The following is a 25357-nucleotide window of genomic DNA, read 5'->3' as shown; positions in this document are numbered from 1 at the left end:
TTCTGGATTATGGCAGAAAAAGAACACAAATACTTTTGCTTTACACATCTGTGATCCAGGACAGGTATTTGGAAAAAATCTTCTTCCATGGCAAGAGGAATAAATCTGTTCAAAAATTCAAATAGCACTGAAAAGGCAAAAATAAGTATCTGAAGAAGTGGGCATATCTGAATTCTAAAATAGATTAAAAGTTTCAAGCTGTTAATGGTGAAATAACTACTTTTTTCCTACTTCACTGAAGAGCAGGTACAGACTGCAGAAGAGAGGAGAAGAGATCACAGTGCACACGTTAAGTGATTGCCTTACATTTATTCATTAGCTTAACCCTTGCAAAATGTTCCACCCACTTATTGGAATGTACAAGACTGTTTAACTCCAACACCCTTTCTGTTTTTTCTAGACAGAGGTCACAGTCCTTGAAAAGTAAAGGATACAGTAAATGAACAATGAGAAAATGGGTATTGCAGAGTAAGATTAGGGCTGCTCCCTGATGGGGTATGAGTGGAAGGACTAAGCGACTTGGCACAGGCCATACCCTCACTGACCAGAGTGCAGTCACAGTGTCTGGAGATGGCAGACAGAGAGGAGTGCTCGTCCATCGTAACCCTAAATATGCAAGTGATGAACTGGTCCAGGGTCCTTCCAGGGAGTCCCATAAGGAGGAGCAGCAGACAGGGCTGGAGAGACTGTTACAATGCAGTTTCAAGGTCCATGTTGGTGACACTTGCAGTCAGTGCTCAGAGGACTTGAGGCCAATCAGTGCCCTCACGGCTCTGACGAAGTATCACTGAGATATACACACTTTAATACAACATACACGCATCGACCTTAAACAAAGTGGTAGTGGTACAAAAGACAGTAGCGCTATTTCTGGATTTTGTCCTGTTTATCACTGTTCTTTGAGTTTTTTTGCAACTGGTGCTTCTTTTTGATAATGTGAAATAATCTGAACAATTATGAGGCTATTAATAAAAAGGAAAAGCAAGCCTGCCAACCATACAAGTAAAAAAGTGTTGTATCCTTCAAACTCCAGAAAGTATGCGGGAGCCAGCCACAGGCCTTGTCCAACAAACCACAGAAAGAGAAGCACAACACCACGACACCAGGACATCTTAACACTGGGCATTATGAGGGGCAAAAGGCAGAGATACCAGATGAAGTACTGGGATGTGCAAACTTTGTTAAAACTCACAAAAACAGCAGTGTGTAGGAAACAACAAAAAGCAAGGTCTCTGTAAAATACTACGGATACAACCAGGAGCAAGAGCAGCTGGGGCAGGAAAGCTGCGAGCCCAAGGGCAAAACTCCATTTGCTCTCTGCAGTTAAGTACAACATGTAGAAATAAGGAGAGAAATTATGACGGATATCCCTCCTGGTCAGGTGGTAAAGGTAGGCATGCTCCAAAAACTCCCAGCCATAGAGGTGATAAAACCCAGCAGTCAAAGCGGCCAGCACGGATCCAGCAACCGCTCCGAAAAGGAGCACATCACGGTTCAGCATTTTTACAAAAAGCTGCCAAAGGTCCCCCACAAGGGGCTTTTTTCCAGGCCCCGCGTCCACTGCCCCTTCCTCGCCACCCCGCAGCCGGAGCGCTATGGGCAGCGCATAGGTGAGCGGGTATATTTTCAGGTGCACGGCCAGCCCGTAGCAGACGGCGGCCTTCCCTACGCTCCCGGCTTCCACCCAGTAGAGGGTGGCGAGCACCAGCAGCGCCACCAGCGCCTCCGCGTTGCCCCGGCTGGACACGGCCACGGGCAGGGGGTTGAGGAGCCAGGCGGCCGCGCAGCACCCGGCCGCCCGCCCGGCGGAGACCCCTCGGAGCCGCAGCGCTCGGTAGGCGACGACGGCAGCCGCCAGGTCTCCCGCCGCGAAGAGCAGCTTCCCGAAGACCTCGGCCAGGTAGACGTTGGGCGTCAGGAGCCACGCCAGGAGCGGCGTGTAGCGGTAGGTGGCCCTCCCGTAGGGCGACCGCCCCTCGGCCACCAGCCGCGCCGCGTCGGTGAACACCCGGTAGTCGACGTCGGTGTAGCGCACCCGCATGGCCCCGTCCTGGTGCAGCCCGTACGCCACCAGCCCCAGCCTCGCCACCAGCCCCGCACCTAGCGCCGCGCCCACCCCGGACCGCCACCCCGCCACGGCCGCCATCGCGCCCCGCCAAGGTGGGGGGGGCGTCGCGGAGCGCGTGGGCCCGTCTGCGGGCGGGGGCGTCGCGGGGCGGTGCTGCGCATGCGTGTGGCCGGGGCGCATGCGCAGTGCGGGAGCTGACGCCGCGGCCCGGGCTGGGGCGGGCACAGGCGTGCCCGCCCCAGCCCGGGCCGCGGCGTCAGCTCCCGCAGGGGCGTGAGGGGAGGAGCTTAAGTTTCATCTAAGTCATTGTACAGACAGGATGTCCCCTCTGATAATATGTTTTCTTGGAAAGCGTGTTTTTTCCACACGCTGCGCATCCCTTGGGGACGATAAGGCCTCGCGTGCAGCGTGATCTGTGCTGGAACAGACGTGCCTGCTGCGACCGCTGCTGTTTGCAGCCTCTCCCTGTCTCTAAGGCGAGGTCGGGCAGGGCTGGAGCCGGCTCCAAATTAAGAAGAGGTTTCACTGCTGCGAAGTTTCATAGTAACATTAAAACTAGTCCTGGGAGAGGAACAGATTATGCGTAAGGTTTATGGGAAAACTGCATGTAAGTGGGAAATAGGTTCTGTCCCACATCTTGGCTGGTTGGACACGATTGGTGTGACCAGCAGGTCCAGGGAGGTTATTCTCCCTCTGTACTCGGCACCAGTGATACTGCACCTCGAATCCTGTGTTCAGTTCTGGGCCCCTCACCATAAGGAGGTTGTTGAGGCTCTGGAGCGAGTCCTGAGAAGAGCAACAAAGCCGGTGAAGGGGCTGGAGAACAAGTCTTATGAGGAGCGGCTGAGAGAGCTGGGGTTGTTTAGCCTGGAGAAGAGGAGGCTGAGGGGAGACCTCATTGCTCTTTACAACTACCTGGAAGGAGATTGTAGAGAGGAGAGAGCTGGCCTCTTCTCGCTGTCCTGTCCCCTGACTGGGGAGAGCAGAAGAGGGAATGGCCTCAAGCTCCACCAAGGGCGGTTCAGGCTTGACATCAGGAAAAAATATTTCATGGAAAAGATCATTAGGCACTAGCAGAGGCTGCCCAGGGAGGTGGTTAAGTCGCCTTCCCTGGACGTGTTTAAAAGACGGATGGCTGAGGTGCTGAGGGGTTTAGTGACTGATGGGAATGGTTGGACTCAATGTTCTAGTGGGTCCCTCTTCACCCTCCTGAGGGCAGCACATAAGGTTCTCTGGGCAACACATGCAATAGTAGTTAAGTAAGAAGAAGGAAAAATAACATCTGTTATTTGACTTCTGCAAATGGCTCTGTTTTGCCTAGACGTATGAGCTCTCTCTAAAGCACTTGGGTAAACTTCCTTCCACTGTAAATTTATTATTTGCTTAGATCGGAAGTGGTACCATGACAGTCGGGACTTAGAAAGAGTTATTCACAACCGAATTAATTCACTGTATTTCTAAGTACATTTTTTTGATGCATAAAGTGTCTCTAAAAAAATTCCCACTCAGCTGTGTATTTTTCAAATAGTTTTACTATGTGGATATTTGCTATAGATTGTATCTCAGACTTGGAATTGTGGCTGAGTGAAAAACAGGTATTTATTGTCTACCAGTATTATGGGTTTCGTATTGAAACTAAGCAGAGTTTTTTAAGTGATGCTTTATTCATCTAAAAATGTGCATTTGCTGGTTTAGAAGTTAATTGCAACTGTATTCTTTTTGCTGAATGGTTTCCTTTGGAAGCAGTTGGGGAGCTGAAGCGCTGCTGGCTCCCACTGCTTACAGAAACGAATCTGCTTTTTCTCGATTCTGGGGACACTCATCAGAGAACTAGCACCAGATTATTTAGCATTTGGCATGGAAGTCTTGGAGGGTGTCCTAACTGGTAGGGTATTCAGGGGACAAAAGATATTTCAGTTTGTGTACACAAAGTTGTTGATATTTGTCTGTTAAGACTATTTTACTTTTCTTAATAATGCAATGGTGCCTAGGTCTAGATGACCAATGGGAGAAATGTAGTAGTTTGATTAACCTGAATAATCAGGTTTTCTTCTGTTGATATAGGTTGCCAGATATTTCTGTATTGTATACTAAACTGTATATCTTCAATAGGAAGGCTCAACAGACTTATTCAGTATCTCATCATATGACACCTTTAAGTCCTCAAGTTAGGGTATTTTAGGGGTGGGCATGAGAGTGGTTGTTGCTCCTTTGTAAATAATTGCTTAGTCGCTACTGCTGTGGTACTTTAGAAGAAGTAGCATTGTTTGATGGTAGCATTTTATCTCCCCTCTTCTATCTGTTGTACTGTAATTGTTGGGATAGTTTCACAGACAGTTAGATCACCTTATCCTTTGTTGTGCCCAAGATATCCTCGGAAGTGCTAGGAGATAGAAACTGGGACTGAAATTGCTTAATATTCAGTGGAATCACAAGTCTAAGCGAAAGTATGTATGTAGGTACTCCTAAGTTTTTTATTTCAGGAAGGCTGCTGCTCACAAAGAACTATTCTTGCTATCTGCCAATTTCTCTCAGGATTGTTTGTGATTCTTCTGTTGGATGGAACATGTTTTATTATTTGAGATCCTTTGAGGAAACAGAGTCCATCACAGTTGTATTTGCTGAAGTGCCTATGTTTAATGATATTGGTTAAATAAAACTGGCTTAGTAAATAAACCTAGGAGTTTGCAGGTGTTTCAGAAGTTTGTTGTCTGTTTCTGATAGTATATTTTCAGACAATTTTTTTTTTTTTGCTCATCAGAGATTAATAGATGCTATGAAGCTGTCCATAGTGACTGTGTATCTGGATTCTAAAGAGGAAAAGTAGGTAATTTAATTCTAAAGTGTTGTGAAGTTAATAAAACAGAAAAGCTACCTTAGCTATTGTTGTATATACTTTGACTGTGTGACATGGCCTGAGCTGGAAAAAGAATTTATTTTCCGTATCAATAATTTAACTTGTTGAAAATAAGCTTGAAGCTCTTCAGAGAATTAAGGTTTGGCTCAAAAATGTGTTTGCCTTCAGACTTGATACCAGCTTGCTTAACCCATTTTGTCATATACTGTAGGCTTTAATGCAGGAAGGAGGGCAGTCTTATTAAACTTATAAATCTGTTGTTCCTGTGAAATACTGCTTTTATTTATACAAGCCACCAGGAACCACTTTTAGAAAATTCTAGGAGGTGAAAACTAATAGAACTGCTGGAACTGGAACTGAAGCTGATTTGATTGATTTCAGTGCATGTGAAGATACACAATATGAAGAAAAGTATGGAGTCAGCCAGAAACATGCATAAAATATTAACTACATAGGAATGCATACATATGCATATGTGTAAACAGTTTTTTTCCATTACCTACCATGAATTTGGTTTACAAGGTTTCAAGTATGGTACCATCAGATATTTTATAAACTGGGATCACATCTATATTTGCTTATGTTGCGTACTCATTAGGGGGAATGAAAAGCCTGATCTCAGATGTTGCTTCTCACGTCTGCATTTTCTGTAACAGAGTTTACTTCAGCAGCACCAGGACATATATTCCAGAAACCAGCTCACATGGCCTGTTATTACTTCAGATTTACACAGCAAGAGTAGCAGTGGAAGAACAATGAAACCAGGGCCTTATTATGCAAAGTGCTCTAAGGTCTAATGGAAATGTTTACCATCCAAAAACCAAGGTAACAACTGGAGGATGACAGCTAGTGCATAAGGGAGAGAATGACAAGCTGATTCCTGGTCAGTCAGGAACAGTCATCACAGTTGATCCTGTGCTTACCTTTCAGGTGTTCACAGAATCACAGAATCACAGAATAACCAGGTTCGAAGAGACCCACTGGATCATCGAGTCCAACCGTTCCTATCAAACACTAAACCATATCCCTCAGCACCTCGTCCACCCGTGCCTTAAACACCTCCAGGGAAAGTGACTCAACCACCTCCCTGGGCAGCCTGTTCCAGTGCCCAGTGACCCTTTCTGTAAAGAATTTTTTCCTAATGTCCAGCCTAAACCTCCCCTGGCGGAGCTTGAGGCCGTTCCCTCTTGTCCTGTCCCCTGTCACTTGGGAGAAGAGGCCAGCACCCTCCTCTCTACAATCTCCTTTCAGGTAGTTGGAGAGAGCAATGAGGTCACCCCTCAGCCTCCTCTTCTCCAGGCTAAACAACCCCAGCTCTCTCAGCCGCTCCTCATAGGGCCTGTTCTCCAGCCCCCTCACCAGCTTTGTTGCTCTTCTCTGGACTCGCTCCAGAGCCTCAACATCCTTCTTGTGGTGAGGGGCCCAGAACTGAACACAGGATTCGAGGAGCGGTCTCACCAGTGCCGAGTACAGAGGGAGGATAACCTCCCTGGACCTGCTGGTCATGCCGTTTCTGATCCAAGCCAAGATGCCATTGGCCTTCTTGGCCACCTGGGCACACTGCTGGCTCATATTCAGTCGGTTGTCAACCAACACCCCCAGGTCCCTCTCCTCCAGGCAGCTTTCTAGACAGACTTCTCCTAGTCTGTAGCACTGCATAGGGTTGTTGTGCCCCAAGTGCAGGACCCGGCATTTGGCCTTGTTAAACCTCATGCCATTTGACTCAGCCCAGCGGTCCAGCCTGTCCAGATCCCTTTGCAGAGCTTCTCTACCCTCCAGCAGATCGACACTTCCACCCAGCTTAGTGTCATCTGCAAACTTGCTAAGTTTTGCTAAGTTATCCACATTATGGTGAAAGGTTAGTTTTGAGGAGGGATAAGCTGAGGCTGTTTGTTGACAAACAAGGGTTGATTGTATGGTTAAAAACTAGATCTGAGCGATACACTAGGGCTAAATGTTGGGAAGACTAACATTACATTTGAGAACTTGGAAGAGAATATGGAGGCTATTGAAGGGGTGTGAAGAAGTTAGCAATAAATTAGAAGATGATTTTGATGGGAAGGCTTTGAAGTAATGTAAGGGAGACATGGTGGTTGGTTGCAGTGCAAAGAAAGTGAGAACAAATGCTGGGTTGCAATGGTGAGAGCCTTACTAAAATTTTGGTGGCCTAGAAGGGTAAGTGAGTTTAAATATCTGAAAAGCTATGAAAGAGTCAGTTGTAAGAGGCTTCATAGGAGGAAAGCAATGGGAGGATCCTTTCTCATGCTGTATTTCAACTCATTCTACTGAGATCTCAGGGTGAGCCACTTCTCATCCAAGTCTCTTCTGCTTCTGCAGTTACCCAATAGTAATGGTTAGCTGTACTTTGAGGTTTTGTTGTTGAGTTAGGAGATCATTTTATTTATAAATTATCTTATTGTATGTGTGCTGTGACATAAGTCCGTATGTGCAAAATGCAGGAGGAAAGCTGAATATTCAAGATATGTAGGAAAGAAGATCTTGGACAATAGCTGGTCTATGGATTTCTGAGAGGGGAGACTGCTGTGCTGTACTATATTAGTATTCGGTTTTAATTTTCTTGGATTTTGAAGCCAGAATGTTTCCTTACATGAGAAATACTGCTGCTTAATATGTTTTTAAACTGACAGTAAATTTTTGATAAGGTGATTAGTACAATCTGTTTCTTGCAGCACATGAAATTTGGTAGAAAAAGTGACTAACGCTTATGTTAGATATTTTGGGCTTGATAAAATAAATTGTTTCGGCAACTTTCACCTTTTTGGGAGAAAAGTGACTGGCTCTAATAGAGACCCTGCTAGTGCTCCTGTAAGACAAAAGATTGCAGAAGGAATTTGAGGCATTACTCTCATGTGTTGTGGTCAGAAATTATCTCTTCTTTGAGAAGATGCAGTGGTCCAGCGGTGTTACACAGAGCTGTTTCATACCAGGGTTTTCTGTGGCTGTGTTCATGTTTGCAGTTGTTCACTGAGGTAAGAGCAAGTAATTTAACTTACATTATGTAGTCTCAAACTAAATCTCACAGAGCCGACTGAGATGAACAGTAGGGACTACCCTCACTCTCTCTGTTTCTTAGACTTCTGGGTATTAGATGAATTTCCAAGGATGTGGCAGTGCTTTTTTCCCCAGTAGATAAGAAGAGGAGTTCTAAGTCTGTACTGCAGATAGAGCAGGTATGTTATTTTATGTAGCACTAGGAGGTTTCTAAAATTAAGTTATTGGGTCAGTGATGCAGTTTCCTGCTTTTGTCTTCATGATCAAAACTAATCAATGGATCAGAGAAGTTAATATCTTAATTTCTTTTGTATTGTGTGACCAGAAACTCTTAGGAAGAGCTTCCTTTCCTTCTCAAAAGTAAACATCCCAATCTTTCTTTGGTTGATAGTCCTGATGACATTGTTGCCCTTAATTTCAGAACCAGGTGCAAACACTGAAAATTGTTTAAAAAAAAAAAAAAAAAGTCTTTTAGTCTTCTTCCTTATTTCTTCTTGATGATGTTTTGATCTGGTTACAGTGAAAACAAAGGGAAGAAAAGGCATAGCCCAGAGTACGTGTCAGGGTCAGTGGGAGCACCTGCTTCCCTTTGAATGATTTTAGGATTTTTCAGGGAAATCTTACGTGATTGGGTGAGGGGTTCTCCTACCACCTACATTTTTGTGCTGTTCACGGAACTAAAGAAGAGTGAAGCAGTATGTTACAAGAAATTCATGCCTGCAAGCACTGTATTGGACAGTAAGTATAAATAAAAGTAGATTGCTTTTGGATTGTTATGAGGCTTTCTTCTACCCCATGGTAATGTGTTGCAGCCTGTTTCCCAAGCTGTGGCTGTGCAACTGATTAGATGTAGCTGTTAGATGTAGCAGTGTCTAGCTGCCAGGTCTGACTGGGCTGAAAGGGCTCCAGATTTTTTGTTGTGTGAGAAGCCTCAGCAATATTGTGTGTGTGTGGAAAATGTAGGGTTTTGCCTGTAGCAGTGATGAAAGAGGGGGTAACTGTCTCTGTTCAGTTTCCTGCTCTTGAATGGGGATGTCTAGAAGAAAGTGCAGTTTGGGTTTGCTTGTTCCTGTTGCCTAGAAAGAAGGAACAGCCTAAAGGAGGGGGGGACAGCTGTTAGGGAGTTCTAGTCTATAGAGACATGGGTAAACCTCTGGTCTCCCCAAAGCTGGCTTTACACTTTGTTTCCAAGTGTGTCTAAGCTCTGTCTACCTAAGAAGAATGGATCTGGGTTGAAAAAATCCTGTGTTTGCTTTGCTCATAAAGGAATGCTCTGTGTAGTGGTTGGTACTGCTAGTACGTTTGGAAAAATGTAAATGAAGATTATCTGGGTTTCCGTGTCCTCCAAAAGTTTTGCAAAAGCCAGTTGTTCTCTGTTTTTCTGTTCTCTGTACTCCGTCTTTAAAGGGAATGAAACATTCCCTTTTTAACTACCTATCGCACTTTTGGCCTTAAACAATAAAGGGCTTCCCTGTCTTATCTCATGAAAGGTTTAAAAATGATTAAATAACTGGTTAAATATTTTTTGAAATGCAAGGATATATTACTGTTACTGTTGTTAAACTTTTAAACTCCTTTGTTTTCTAGGGATGGCATGATATTCTGAATATTTTTTTGTGAAGAATCCTCAGTTTTCCTAAAAAGTTTAATTTGATCTTATTTCTTTTGCAGTATACTGTTCTGCTGTGCACAGTAGCTAACATGCTACTGTACTATTGTGCTTTGCACTACAGAATCAAAACCTGAATAAGCTGTCCTGGAGACATTGTCCTAGACACTTAGCTGTAGAGGATATATACTTCTGCAGCTCTCTGTGGAAATTCACTTTTTTTTGGCAGGGTTTTCTATCTCCTAAATATTTGTTTAGCTGCCCTTCATTCAGATTCTGACAGTTACTTAGCTGGATTAATTGCTTATGCATGCTTTCTGTTTGAGTTCTGCCTCTTGCTGTGTTAACAATCTCAGGTGATGGTGCTTCTGCAGAGTTTAATTACCTGGTAGCAAAGCTCATACTGTCTTTGGTGCTGTCTTTAGCAATTACAAGTCTGTTCCTACTTCTCTCACCTCCTTCTTACATAGGATGATACTGTCCTCTAAACTTATGTACGTATGTCTCTTAACTCAGCTTTCAGAGCTTATTCATTCACTGTTGGTTCACCTATTTTTCCTGTGCCATCAATCTGTTCATCAGTTTTCCCCCACTTGGTGTGCTGGAGTACACTCTCCTTCCCACATACGCTCAAGGATGCTGTCTGTCCACTTGTGCTCTGCAGATCTGCTGCACCTGGATTAGAAGTTGAAGGCAGAGTCTGTTGGTATAAGTAATCACTGTTTCAGTGGTAGAATTCCTATCATAGGAAAGTCAACCCATGGTAGAGAATTCAGGTGAGCCATGTTTGTAGACCTGGGATGTTTCATATGCAGTGTTCTAATGTTGTCTGCAGTATAACTGGCAACAGGCATATCACTTGGTTGGGTATTGTTTTGGCTTTCTTCATTCTGATTAATGTTGAATTTCAGTATTTGTCCTTGCTGACCACCACATTGCTGAGTTTGACAGATCATTGCCAGTATTTAATTCTGCTGACATAAAATTTGCATATGTGTAAGCAGAGCTCCAACCAATGATTATCCTGTGCCGTGGCAGATCCTACTCTGTGTGTAGTACAAGATTGGGAAAGGAGGCCTTATGAGAGAAAGAGGACAGCTGTGTCTGAAATTTGTTTGATGTATCTTTCAAAGTGTTGATTATGCCAAAAAATACAGCACAAAAATATCCGCCGGTAACTAGGGTGAAACTTTGATGCAATGAAAAGTAACAGTAGTTTTCCTTATTTAGATTGCTTTGTATTTGTACCTGTAATTATTTCTGTAAAAATAACAAGTCAGTCAGCACTTGATATGTACCAAAGAGCCATCCTATTTAAGGATGATAGAAATCTCTGAGTTCCTTGAATAAGCCACACTCACTAGAACTGTGCAAAATTAGCATTGTGTTAAATTATGTGTCATGGTTCTGCAAAATTCATAAATTACTTGCAATGAATCTTACTATTTAAGTGCTTTCAGGGGTAACTGTGTATTACCTGAGAATCAGAAGAAAAGAAATTTTCTATTGCCACTATAAATCATGCTGTAGTAATTTTCAGCTACTGTAAAACCAGCAGTTAAAAAGTTAAGCTTATGCATTCGTGAACCTGTGGGCTTCTTCAGGAGGACTGCTCTGTCAGGTTCTCATTCCTGTAAAAATCATTGCTATTTTTAAAGGTGCAACAGTGTTTTATATCACATGGCTAGAAAGATCAAGAACATTTTTTTCTGGTTTTGTGTTGTATTTGTTGAGCTGCTGGATGCTTTGCAATTGATATATAAAGACCATTTTACTTTCTCAGAGCCAGGCTCCCATAGAATTGTGTAGGAAAAAAACTGAGCTTGTCTAGGGGATATTGCTATGCTCCTCTCATAGCACCATCCATAGCAGAAAGATTCATTTATTCGGTATCTCTTTTGATGTTCCTCTGAATTTGAAAGTTCAGCCTTCAATGACAAAAGAATATGTCAAGTGGAAAGAGATACTCTGTTGAGATTTGAGTTCTGTGTATCCTTTGATGTCCTATGTTGTGTATTTTCTGATTAAATAAATCAGCCTATCCACCTGGCTCCTTGGAGAATTCTTAAGAATTTCTTTAAAAAATGCATTATAGAGAGTAATCTTTAAGCCTAGAATATTTCATGTATTTCTGCTTTTTCCTCACAAACTTGACATGAGTTGTGGCTTTTCATGTGATGTGGCTTTTCATGTGATTTAGTAATGCAGAAGCATTATGCATTTCTGTGTGAGTGGTTATAAAAAAGAAAGTAAGTTTTCACAAACTAGTAAAAATTCTAATATATAATTCTAATCTAGGTTATTTGTTTTAATTTATAGGCATATTGTAACACATTCTGTGTACTGTTTCTCCAACCCTAACGACTTCCAAATGAACACTGATAAAACAAATGCTATAAACAATTTTTGTTACCAGAGTAGTCAAAAATGGCAGTTTTGTTTATTGACCTTTAAGAGTTTCTGGCCTTGGTTTTCCAGTTTTGGAGATCTATTTAACACTAAAGGAACTTTTCTCTTGCTCTCTTTGGAGGGGAGGGAAAGCAGTGCAAATTTTCTCGGCTGTTCTTCAAAACAGAAAGAGTCAATTAATGTTGTAATTCTTTCAGTGTTCTCTGTTTTGAACAGTACTCTGCCACTGTGGTTTTAAAAGCTGTGGAGATATTTGAAAAATAACTGGTACTGCTGTCATACTGGGCATACCCAACCCTAAATTCTCACCCGCCACCCCAACCCCAAAACCCCTAATCCCCAACCCCCATCCCTAGATCCCCACCCCCCAACCTTTACACTAACCCTGATCCCCAAACCTAACCCTAACACTAACCCCGAACTCTCACCCCTAAACCCCCAACCTTAATCCCCAACCCCTGAACCCCCATCCCCAATCCTCCCACCCTAACCCAACCCCCCAACCACTTATCCTTACCCTAACTCCCCAAACCCAACCTCCCACCCCCAAACCCCCCCCAACCATAACCCCAGCCCTTACCCCCCAAACCTCCACTGTAATTCTAACCCCTAATGCCCAATCCCCAACTCCTAACCCTAACTCCCACTACCCATCCTACAACCCCCCACCCTTACCAGTAGCATCTGTAATAACAGGAACAGATCAGTATGTGCGTTCTCACTTGGTCTTCAGGATGCTGCTTTGGGGGTTACCAAAAGAGCAACAGAGAAGGTGACAGAACAAGCCATTCCCTATGAAATGGTAAGTCAAGTTTAGAACTGAAATATTTTGTTTCTTGAATATGAAGGGTTTTTTTAATATAGATTAAGCCAGATATGTTAATTTAGTATGGTTTGTGCATATGATGAATTTGTTTGCTATTGCGTTCTTATTCTAACTCTGGCTTTGATTGCAGCTCAATTCCTGTATAGGAGGCAGCAAATGGGCCTCTGTGTTCAGAACAAATCATAAGGTAGAAGTGAAATACAGTTAGTACCTTTGTGTGAGGTGTTTATTTTGAGATAATATTTACTTATACAGTGGAGCATGCTCCTCAGTTTTCTGACAAAAGCACGCCCAATAAGCCTGCTGTGTGAAGGGGTCTTTATTTTCTAAAGGTAAATATTTTGTTCTGTGTTGGTGAAGGGGAAAAAGAGTGAATATCCAGGAGACAAATGTGAGCAACAATGCAGGGCAAAATTTTGCTGATCAGTCTTCCCACATCTGATTATATATTTATTTTTTTAACTGCTCTATGTACATCATAATATCTTTGATTCTATATCAGCATATGTGGTGATGTTGCTACTGATTCTCTGAAAGTCCAATGCACAATTATGACAGGAATCACTCAGTTTTTCCATAGTGCTTTTTGCATAAATGCAGAGGCAAATAAAATTGAAGGAAATCCTGTTAAGCTCAGCAGGGAGTTGCTACTTTAAATTGGTTCAAAGAAAAAAGATTGGCGAGAAAATGAAAAAAATATTAATCAGTAATGTTGGAAGTCTTGGTTTTTGTTTTTTTTTTTTTCTTTTTTTAAAGTTCAATTGGAAGGATTTTGTGTCAGCTTTAACAATGCCATGTGAGAGTCAGTTTGATTTGAATGTCACTGAAGATTGTCTCCAACTTTTGTTCCCAAAAAGCCTAGATGAATCTATTTGAAGGTGATACTGAGTTAAAGATTAATAGCAGTAAGGAGGGAAACATGGTGAGGGTTAGGTTGGGGGAAGGATTAACTGTAATGTCTTACAGGCTGTACTTAACTGGCTTTTAGAATTTGTAACAAACACTTTGATGAAGTATTGAGTATCATGAACTACTTAACTCTGTCCCCTTGTAAACTTAAGCCTTCATTCTTTCAGCCTTTGCAGAATACCTTCAAAATCTGTATAGGTGAAATGCTAAAACCAATCTTTGGTTCAGCAGCACAAAATATGATTCACTGCAGTAATGTTTCTGTTCTCTTCTTAGGACAAGATAATGCAGGATATCAAGTTTTTGGGTGTGTAGTGATACTTAAGTCAGTAGTGCAAAACTTTGGCTTTCAGCGTGATCTTGCTTTAGGAAGGGTTTAGACATATTTACACAGTGTAGAACTCAATGAAAGTGTCCTGCCTTTACTTTAAAGAATGATTGCTAATTAGATGTCTAGCATAAGCTAGCTCTTTTGCTTCCCTCTATAACTGTTGAAAGGAAGCAGGTACCTCCAGAGAGCTGGAGCATGTGAATTGACCAAAATGTGACTGATAGAAAAAGGTAGACAAGAGAAATACTTCAGTTTTGTCTTTCATATATTCTTACAGTGAATCGCTAGGTGTGCCAAATTCCTTCCTTGGATATTGCAGGGCGTGTCACTGATAATTCTGTTTCACAAACTTTAAGGTGTTAGTGCCTGTTACCTGTCTTTCCTACTAATTTGTAACATTTTTATAGCTATTATTGTTTTGGAACTCAGTAGAAATATTTAGTCAAATCACCTCCTGAAATAAAGTAAGGATCTTCTACGAGGATCTTCTCTTCCATGATGCTTTCAATTACGTATAGCATTCTAGTTAATAATGTAGTTCCTCTGTTCTTGTTCAGCATTAAAACTTCCTTCACATTATACTTATTAGACTGGAGTTCTTAATTAGGACCTATTATGGATATTTTTAGTAAAAAATCTCACTGAACTCAGCAATGGTACTTTGTAAATTAGATCTTACCTCAAAGTAATTAATTAAAAAAAAAAAAAGAAAGAAAGACAACCCTAATTTCTGTTAAAGAACTGAGATAGAATATGAGAGGCATGTAAAGAATTTTATTTGGGATCAGTAGGGGGAAGGCTGTAGCAATTGTGTGTTGACTTTAACACAGAACCATTACCAGGACTGACAGTGTTCAACAGTTCATCTTATTAAGCTAATGATATAAGCTAAATTTAGTTCTTTATAATAAATAAAAATAAAGGGTCCAAAGGAGGGAAAAAAGATCCTAATGCAAGGCTGATGTAGTATTAAGTTCTGATACAAGGTTTTACTGACCGAAGGCCCTATATTTAGAGGTTGTACCTAGGAAGGGAAAAGAAATGATGTTGTGGGCAATAATAAAGTTTGTGCCATTCCAGTTCAGACTGCTGATACACACAGAAAACTCCATACTTCCTCCTCTGTGGTTCCAACTGACATTTTTATAAAAAAAAAAAAAAAGAGGCCTCTTCTGAATATACATAGAAGAGATATGAAGACTTGCTAACCAGTAGTAAATCATTTGATATTAGATCCCAGCAAGAACTTTTGAATAGCCAAGTCTATTTGATACATTTTGGTTGTCCATATAAGTAACTAAGACTTTTGAGAGTCTTTGGTTTTCACTTCAGTGATATGTAGTATTATAATAAGCAGCTTTTCCTATTAAGAGAGGGAAGACAGCCTTTAGACTTTGCCTTTTGTTTCCAGGAAGAAGGTATTTCTTCTACAGATAAATAGTTCTGTTTTAATAGAAACAGATAATTAATTTAATAGTTCTGTTTATGCTATAAGGGCTTGTAGGAGTCTGCAATATGTTGAAGACTTTGCCTCTAAACCAAGGCAGTCCAAACATGTAGAAAGTCCTTCTGTCTTCCTTGTTCTTAAACTCATATTTCATGCCTATGCCTAAATGGGTTGTGTAACTCAGAAAGGTAAATCTGTGGATGAGTGACTCTGAGATTACTCAGCAATGTAAACCAGTATGAGTTCTCCTTCAGATCCATGTACAGTCTATCTTTCTGCCTACACACCAGCTTTCACTTTCCTTCTAGCTTCTTTCTTGGATTCTCAATTCATGTCCTTTTGTTAGGACCAGAGAGTTGTAGTATCACTTTCCCCATAAAGCTCCCTTGTTTTTTGAGCTGGTCTTTCCAGGAGAAAAGTCTTTCTTTGCTTTTCGTCCATATCTATTCCTCTCCATCTCTTGTGGCATCTTCGTATGAAATAATTCTCCCTAAAAGACTGGCCTGCAAACCACCAATACATGAAAATGTGTGATCGTGGAAGCCTTCACTGTCTTGGTGAAGACTTTAGAAGAACTCAGCATAGGAACAACACCTTTTGTGGTGGTAGATTTAGCCCAACAGTTTTTGGTAGAGTTGTATACAACTTCAGCACTTTTAGGAGAAGTGTGAGACAGCTTTAATGCATGTTTTTTGCCAGCTCTTTTTATGCCTGCTTATTAATTCCCTTAGCATTGCATGTTTTACCTTGACAAGTGGATCTTGTCAGTACAGTTTCATCAATCTGTAGAAGTCAGGAGGTTTACTAATGCATTAGAATTTAAAGAAAAAAGAACTGGGTCATGAACCCAGTTCATGGGAATGAGATATTATAGTCTGAAACAAATAATTGCAGCAATAACAACCAAGAACTGTTTTTACAAGATGTTGATCATGTACACTCTCAGAGAGCCATGAATTTCTCAACATGAAAGGACTTGTGTCCAATCAGTAGGAGGGATATCTGCTTAAATTTGGGAATGAGAAAAAGTATTTTTAGTAAACTAAAAAAGTTGGTTTATTTTTAAGTTATTTTAGCTCTTACCTTTATGATATTTCAGTACTAGATGTGTTATTTTCACAAACTGTTTTAGTTGAACTTATTTCTCCCCCCATCCTTTTTTAAAGGAGTGGGAAGGAGTCACACATCTCTAACACATTTTTAATATGATAGTCTGAGAATAGTTCTAAGTAGAATATCCACAATAACTGTGATGAATAAAGAAGTTGTTACTTTAAGTCTTGTTACTTTTGCACTGCTACATCACAAGGTATGGTGTGACTTTTGGGAAGAGCTCAGGAAAGGTTGAAAGCACAGTCTTTTTTTAAAAAAAATCCTTGCTTATGAGACCACAAATCAGTTGTTCAGAAAACACATGTGAAGTGATTGTATTTCTCCTTGTGCTCTAACTGGAATAAGGGTGGGGGCGTGGAGCAATAACCAGTTCAGGCCTTAGGGCTATGTCTGCGTTAGGGTCATGGAGTTGTTTCAGCACTGTCTGGTGATTCCATATTCAATCAGTTTCCTGGTGTGAGTTTTGCCTTGAGGCAAGCATTGTTGTTTTTGACAATGTTTTGAGAGGGGTGGCGTGAGCTAGTGACCGTTTCCAGCTGGCAGTAGGGAAGAAGCCTCCTGTGTTTTGAGGGGGGAAAGGTTGGCCATGTGGATGCAAATTGTCATTCCACATAGTAAGTGAATGGAGGGTGGCCTTTTTCATTTCCCATAGAAATGTGGTTCTGTAGCCCAATAAGACAAGGGCTTGGTGATACAAGCTCTTAAATGATGGAAATGTGACAAAAATTGGAATTATTTTTAACAATTGAAGTCTCAGCAGAAGCATCTTGGAGGAGATTATCTTGAGTCTGTAGCAGTATCAAAATGCTGCAGAGAAAGTTGAGGTAATGTACACATTTATAACTTAACCCATAAAACCAGATTGCTTCTTCTGCCCTCACACCTTTGTAATATTAGTACTGGCTTTATTTACAATTAGCTGTCTAACTTTGAACAGCTTGGCCGTATAGTAGCAACCATTATGCTATAAGCATTGAATGTAATAAATATGAACAGTGATCTTTTGGTGAACAGGACTTTATCTTTCATGAAACCAAAGAGGTCAAAATGAGAGAAGCAGTTGTTACATTTCTCAAAATAAAACAAAAAAAGAGTTGGTTAAGCAGTACTTCGATTTCTCATTATTGAAAATAAGTATGTTTTTATTTATGAAGATATAAACCCAAGCAGAATGTTTGTATCTTTTAAAGGCAATTTCTTCTTTCAGATATGATTATAGCTTTGACAAAGAAAGAGATTACTTGTCTAGCTTTTTCTTCACTGCTTACAAAGACCATTGAGAATGTAGTGGTTAGACATTCTAGCACTGCTTAGGTATGTGATCCAGGACAAGTTTGAAGAGAGGAGGGAAAAAGAAAAGTGATATATTGTCATGGAAATTAATGTCCTTATTTTATCCTTTTGCTTCTCTCTCAACCCTCCTCCTTTTATGAGATTTAGTTATAACAAATGGAAAAATGCCTGCTGGAAAGATGCAGTTTTATTAAATCTCTTTCTTTCTAATATTCCTCCTTCAGTTAACTTAGTATGCCTGTATGTAAAGTATTAAAAAAGGAGGATGGAGAGGAAGAAAAATAGACCAAGGAAAGAGGTTTGTTTCTCTTGTCAGTGCTGGAACACTGTAGCTGAAGGGTGAAATTCAGGCCCCAGTGAGCAGGTTGGACTTTGAATTCACTATGCAAGAAATGAGTTTTCCAGGTCAGTTAGCGTCTCGCTTTCTGAAGCCAGTGTTCCTAATGAGGAAAAACAACAAGAGAAAGGAAGAGGGGTAGTTTCTTGGCAACCCAGAAGTGGCTCATGCTGCCAGCATCATCACTAGGAGTTAGAGCCCTCCAAGGCTTTGTAATGGTGGTGCTTCTCTGATAATCATGACTAGTTTCAATCTTTTCCCCATCTGTTTGAGAAATAAATCAGGAAGAAACTATAGTTTATCAACTTGTCATGGATATAACTTAGTTGCAGTACAGCAGGGCAAATAGAAAGGATTTCTTTCCCATTTTGCCTTCCCACATTCATAGCTCTGCCAGTACACATACAAGAGAGGTGTGTTTGTCCTAGTCTCTGGCAATTCCAGAAAGTGAAATACTTTGTTTAGAACAAGACACAGCCAAAGAAGGCCTTGGACCCAAACCCTTGTATTACATCACACGGGTACAGATAAGAACCACATAAGGTTCACCTCGGTAGTGTTCAACACCAGATTGAATGGGGCCTTGAGCAGCCTGGTCTAGTCAGAGGTGTCCCTGCCCGTGGCAGGGGGGTTGGAACTAGATGATCTTCAAGGTCCCTTCCAACCCAAACCATTCTATGAATCTGTGATTCTAAAGTTGGTGCCTAAAGGTGGATGGAATAATGTGTTTTTGCTTAACAAGTGAGTGGTGGAGATGCTGTATTTCCCACCCCCCACCCCCGCAAGTAATTTAATTTGATATACATAGGTGAAATACTAAAGAAGTCCAGTTAGAACTTATGATTACAAACCACAAAGCATTTGGTGACTAGAGCAACATTAATCTGCATGAGAGTAATGTAAACATTTTTAAAATTAAACACAATTTAAAAAAAGTTAAAGATCTGAAAAAAACCCCATGCATTGTATCCCACTTATGATGCTCTAGAAAGCTCCTTTTTCCATTTCCCTGTTTTTGCTGTGTTACAGATTTAATTGTAGTGTTTTAGATACTGTTCCAAGAAAATCTACAGAAATACTTTATCAGCATTATGTGAAGCCAGTCAAACTTTACCATGTACCTGTTGTTGGTAGAGGGGCTTTACTGGGCTCTGATATCAATGTTGCATTTTTTTAAGTGATTATTTAATTTAATTTTAAAGGGAAGAGATGTCACCTTTTAAAGAGCCTGTTGGAACTTCTGAAGGTAGTACCTGATTTCTTGGCTTGTAGTTATGTCATTTTTTTCTGGAGATGGTTTCTGTAAGGCTGGTTTAGAGGTGTTTTGGAGCCACTTGGGTTCCACTATGAGAATAAATTAATAATGTCTTTGTTTTGGCAAGAAAGCAGGGCAAAGAAGGAACCTGGAATATTTTGGAAAAGATAGTATATTGAAATAGCAAAACTCGCTTCCTAATGCTGACGGATGAAGCAATGAATATTTTATATCAGTAAATACTGTGACAGCATTCTCACTGTTAGGATGTAAGACAGTGGTGGTTTGCGGAGGAAGGGTGGGCCTGTGTTACTCTGTTACTTTACCAAGCTTTTGCTGCTGACTGTATCTCATTTCTGGGAATTGGAGTTACTCCTAGGGGAGTTTGGTCCCAAAATGAATACTGCAGACTAAGTATTGTGACTGGCAAAGCAGTATAGCTATTTATAACATTAGCAACAGCATACTAGTATGTGCTTTACCAAACTAAAGTGACATTTAGTTGGCTGAAAAGGTGTTTAGGCAGGGATGTGTAGTTACATTCCATATCTGTCATTTGCTTCCTGGATGAAAGTCTCTTGCCTGATGGATCTTGCTCTGAAAGTGATTGATACTTTGCAATCTAGACTGATAATATCTTGTAGGGTTGGTTCTATATTTCAAGGTCTTTGCTCTTAACAAGTTTGCAGAGGTTGGTGATGCGACCATGAGATTATAAAATTTTCTGTTCTAGGTGAAGTGAAGAGGGTGGTTAGCAAGACGGTAACATTAAATTTCCAGAGGGCAGACTTTGATCTCTTCAGCAGGCTGGTTGGTGAAGTCTCATGGGAGACAGTACTCAAGGGCAAGGGAGCCCAGGAGGGCTGGGAGCTCTTCAAAGGGGTGGTCCTAGCAGCTCAGGAGAAAGCCATCCCTGTGGTCCGGAAAAAAAGCCGGCAGGGGAGAAAGCCAGCTTGGTTGAATAGAGAGATCTTGAGGGATATCAAGAAGAAAAGAAATGTTTATGGCCTCTGGAAGAAGGGACAGGCCTCTTGGGTGGACTACAGGGGGGAAGTGAGATTGTGTAGGGAAAAAATCAGAAGGGCTAAGGCTCAGCTAGAAATTGGATTGGCCAAGTCAGTGAAAGATAACAAAAAATCTTTCTACAAATATATAAATAATAAAAGGCGGACTAGGGAGACCATACAGTCCCTATTGGACACAGAAGGGACAACAGTAACAGGGGATGAGGAAAAGGCTGAGGTACTTAATGCCTTCTTTGCCTCAGTCTTTAGTCGTAAGGAGGGTCGTTCCGTCTGTGTACAAACCCAGGAGCTAGAGGAGCATAATGAGGCTCCCATGATCCAAGAGGAGGTGGTCAGAGACTTGCTAGCCCGACTGGACAGTCACAAGTCTATGGGGCCGGACGGGATTCACCCTAGGGTACTGAAGGAGCTGGCGGATGTGCTGGCCAAACCCCTTTCCATCATCTTCCAACAGTCCTGGAAGACTGGGGAAGTCCCACTGGACTGGAGGCTGGCTGATGTTGTGCCCATCTACAAAAAGGGCCGCAGGGAGGACCCAGGAAACTACAGGCCTGTCAGTCTGACCTCAGTGCCAGGGAAAGTCATGGAACAGGTGATCTTGAGTGCTATCATGAAGCACATGCAAGAGAACCAGGTGATCAGGCCCAGTCAACATGGGTTCACAAAAGGCAGGTCTTGCCAGACTAACCTGATCGCCTTCTATGACAAAGTGACCCGGCTACTGGATGAGGGAAAGGCTGTGGATGTGGTCTTCCTGGACTTCAGCAAAGCCTTTGACACAGTTTCTCACAGCGTTCTGCTTGAGAAACTGTCAGCCTCTGGGCTGGACAGGCGCACGCTCTCCTGGGTGGAAAACTGGTTGGATGGCCGGGCCCAGAGAGTGGTGGTAAATGGTGTGAAATCCAGCTGGAGGCCAGTGACAAGTGGGGTTCCCCAGGGCTCAGTGCTGGGTCCAGCCCTGTTCAATGTCTTCATCAATGATCTGGATGAAGGCATCGAGTGCACCCTTAGCAAGTTTGCGGACGACACTAAGCTGGGTGGAAGTGTAGATCTGCTGGAGGGTCGGGAGGCTCTGCAAAGGGATCTGAACAGGCTGGACCGCTGGGCAGAGTCCAATGGCATGAGGTTTAACAAGGCCAAATGCCGGGTCCTGCACTTGGGGCACAACAACCCTATGCAGTGCTACAGACTGGGAGAAGTCTGTCTAGAAAGCTGCCTGGAGGAGAGGGACCTGGGGGTGTTGGTTGACAGCCGACTGAATATGAGCCAGCAGTGTGCCCAGGTGGCCAAGAAGGCCAATGGCATCTTGGCTTGGATCAGAAACGGCGTGACCAGCAGGTCCAGGGAGGTTATCCTCCCTCTGTACTCGGCACTGGTGAGACCGCTCCTCGAATACTGTGTTCAGTTCTGGGCCCCTCACCACAAGAAGGATGTTGAGGCTCTGGAGAGAGTCCAGAGAAGAGCAACAAAGCTGGTGAAAGGGCTGGAGAACAGGCCTTATGAGGAGCGGCTGAGAGAGCTGGGGTTGTTTAGCCTGGAGAAGAGGAGGCTGAGGGGTGACCTCATTGCTCTCTACAACTACCTGAAAGGACGTTGTAGAGAGGAGGGTGCTGGCCTCTTCTCCCAAGTGACAGGGGACAGGACAAGAGGGAATGGCCTCAAGCTCCGCCAGGGGAGGTTTAGGCTAGACGTTAGGAAAAAATTCTTTACAGAAAGGGTCATTGGGCACTGGAACAGGCTGCCCAGGGAGGTGGTTGAGTCACCTTCCCTGGAGGTGTTTAAGGCACGGGTGGACGAGGTGCTGAGGGATATGGTTTAGTGTTTGGTAGGAACGGTTGGACTCGGTGATCCGGTGGGTCTCTTCCAACCTGGTTATTCTGTGATTCTGTGATTCTGTTTTAGGACGGTGAAAAATACTTCCATTTATGGGAACTGAAATAGTAGTATGGCCATAGAAATCCTCTCCAAAAACCTTGGAAATGAAACATGAGGTCAACTGAGAAGAGCCATGGCTGAATCTGTGGGCCTAACCTCTGGTCATTTATGAACATCTGCTGAAGGAAGTGTTTTGACTGCTGCTTTTCACTACGTGAGCTTTTGATCTAAGGTGAACTAATTGAGCTAAAGCTACATTTCACTTCTGTTTATTCTTCCACTATCAAATTGTTTGAAACAATCTGAGCCAATGCTTTCTGAGCACTTTCTTTGTTAGATGTGCACTAAATATAATTGCATTATAATGACGTAAAATCCTTGGCTTTTTGTGCGTTTAGAGAAATCCCTGAAAACTGTTGTGGTATAGACTAATAAATAAGTTTTTTGTATTTTACAACTAGCCTTGTTTCTTACAAGCTAAAGTTATTCCTAGATAAAAAGCCACGTTCTCCCTGTCTGAAACTTACTTGGAACTTTTTCCCTCATTATTTGTAGTTGAGAAGCAGATGGTTATAATTAATTTTAAAGAATGTTTTTTCCTGCCCAGTTAAGTGTGGACTTTATTTTTTGCTCTGTACCTGTAATGCTCTTGGTTGTTTTGTCCAGTCTCCAAGCATTTTGGTTCCTTATGACTCCTTGAACCTTACCTTCATTCTCTTTTCTTTGTTGAGATGAAAAGTTAAGTGCATGCTTCATTTTTATAGTGCTCAGATATTTTTTCTTGTATATCCTTGGATTTACTTTTGCTTTGATCAATTTTATCCCAAAAACCTAATGATTTTGCAGAGAAAATGGGATCAATCCTTGCTTTCTGAATTATCCTCCTTGCTCTCTCTCATCCTAGCCTGTCCTCTGTCTTTACATTGGCAGCTATACAAGTTTCATTTGGCAAACAGAGTCATGGAGATTGTGGCATCTCATTTCAGTCTGCTTCCTTATTTAATAAGTAGTACTGTTCTCCCCTGCTAGGGAACATATTTTAGTCTGGATGTGTATTCATGCTACCTTCCTGCTTTGACTATCATGACCTCTTTTTTTTTTTTTTTCCCATTTCTCTCTCTCTCTCTCTCTCTCTCTTTTCTTTTATTCAAAGGCCCATACCCTAGGTATCTTTCTGTCTTCCCATACAAGACTATTCTGCAAATTTAATGCTAGATGCCTGATGACTTTGTGTACAATTTTAGTTCCCTCTCTAGGCAAAGCAAAGTTCTGCTTTTTTAGCCCCATATTATGGTACTGCTTCTTTCTGTCTCCATTCTCTTGCAAAACATAAGGCTTAAACCATTGCTGTATCAGAGGGGAAATGATTTTTCCATGCTAAAAATTAAATTTCAGATACCTTAGCAGCCTTCACTGCGTGCTTCTAGTGACTGCTTTTATCTGTGTGTTCAGCAGTTCTATAAATTAACTAGAGCATGATACTGTACACAGTAATTAAGATAAGACATTTTGGAAAGACAGTACAGAAAATTAGATTTCTTTTCCTACATGTCTTGCATCTTTCTTGCTTCTCTTCCTTGTTTTACCTCACTGCATGTCTACTTCAGGCTATGAACTCTAAGTCAGGTTTACTTAGTTTTCCTTGCTTGACAAGTGGGTTGATATTATAGTATAGTTTCCGTAAATATGTATGTTTTACTTGCTAACTCCCAAATATTGGAAGCTGAAGCAAGTTTTAGAATATCAAAGTTTATGTATGACTTTTCTTGACTGTCTAAACTGTTCTGGCTGACTTCTTTGAACATCTAGACTTAATGTTCAAACTCTTCTTCCTAATATCTTGTTATGATTTTAGGGAGAATACAGCCAAACTTTTTTTCATAAATATAATTTTCTTTCTCAGCCAGTTGATTTGAAATATACATCTCCACTTTGGAGGTTTAAAGAAGTTTTCTTTAATATTTGAGAAATTGTGTAAAAGTTGAATGTTTGCTACTAATTGTGTGGTCTGAAGGGAAAAACGTTTTGATAAAGTTTGAGTTCTGGGAAAGATTTGGGTTTACACTGTGGTTTGAAAAAACTCCACACCCTATTTCATGGTTCTATTTTCTTTATTTTTTAAATAGGAAACTTCTAGCCAACATAGACACCTGCTTATTTGTTTTTTGAAATTTTAATCCCTTGAGTTTCTGGAAAATTTAATTTAATTAAAAAAAAAAAAGCAGCCCTCCTTTCACTATGAAAGTTATGTTGTAGAGTTTTGAAAGAATGAAAACTCCATTTATTTCTGTGAGGGAATAACTATATTTATTGTGTGTACTTGGATATCGATGAATGTAGATTAGTTTAGTTTATGATGCACAATCAGTGAATTGATTCTGGCTGGTTTAAACCTTTTGAAAATAAAGTGACCTTGAAGGAAAAAAGCTATTTGATTGGATTATCTGTGGATGTGAGGCAGGGAATTCGTGAATGATAGGGGGCACTTCAAAATGAAAGGTGGAGGCAGGAAAGAAAAATGATGAACAAAGCCTGCTAAACTGCTGAGCTCTCCTTTTCTCCAGTGCATTCAGCTCAGTGAATTAATTAGATTAAGTCACATCAACCCTGATTGCTAGAAGGACTGAGCAAAGCAGAGAATGCAAAGTGGAGAATTTCAGTAGTAGCTTGCATAGCTGAGTTTAGCACTTGCAGGCTACTTCTGATGGGGTGGTGCTGCCATTTGAAGCCATTTCCTGACTTGAAAGCTGCCAGTTTTTGTTATATTTGTGGTATGTGTAAACTTAGCTTGCAGTTATAAAAGGTATTTTGAAGAAAAATTATAATAAGAGAACACCTGTGACAACTGACAAAAACCTGCAAAATTTGGCATTTACCTACAAGTTGGAAGCTTTTAGAAATTGTCTTTGTGTAAACAGGAGGAAATCAGATACACTAAAAGACAACTTTTACTTTTGAAATTTCTCAGTTTCTCCCTAATCGCTCCTTATG

The 25357-nt window shown here is 41.5% G+C and overlaps 1 protein-coding gene across 1 annotated transcript; it reads right to left on the bottom strand.

The window, feature by feature from the left end:
- Positions 1-294: 294 nt before the first annotated feature.
- PIGM (phosphatidylinositol glycan anchor biosynthesis class M) lies at positions 295-2146 on the bottom strand. Its single transcript, XM_069850878.1, has one exon. The coding sequence runs from the start codon at positions 2144-2146 to the stop codon at positions 890-892; it is 1257 nt and encodes a 418-aa protein (XP_069706979.1). The 3' UTR covers positions 295-889.
- Between the last annotated feature and the right edge of the window lie 23211 nt (positions 2147-25357).

This window comes from Phaenicophaeus curvirostris, chromosome 2 (assembly GCF_032191515.1).
Source record: "Phaenicophaeus curvirostris isolate KB17595 chromosome 2, BPBGC_Pcur_1.0, whole genome shotgun sequence".
Classification (NCBI taxonomy): Eukaryota; Metazoa; Chordata; class Aves; order Cuculiformes; family Cuculidae; genus Phaenicophaeus; species Phaenicophaeus curvirostris.
Note: the sequence above shows the minus strand (reverse complement) of the source record. Positions and strands in the feature narration are given on the sequence as shown.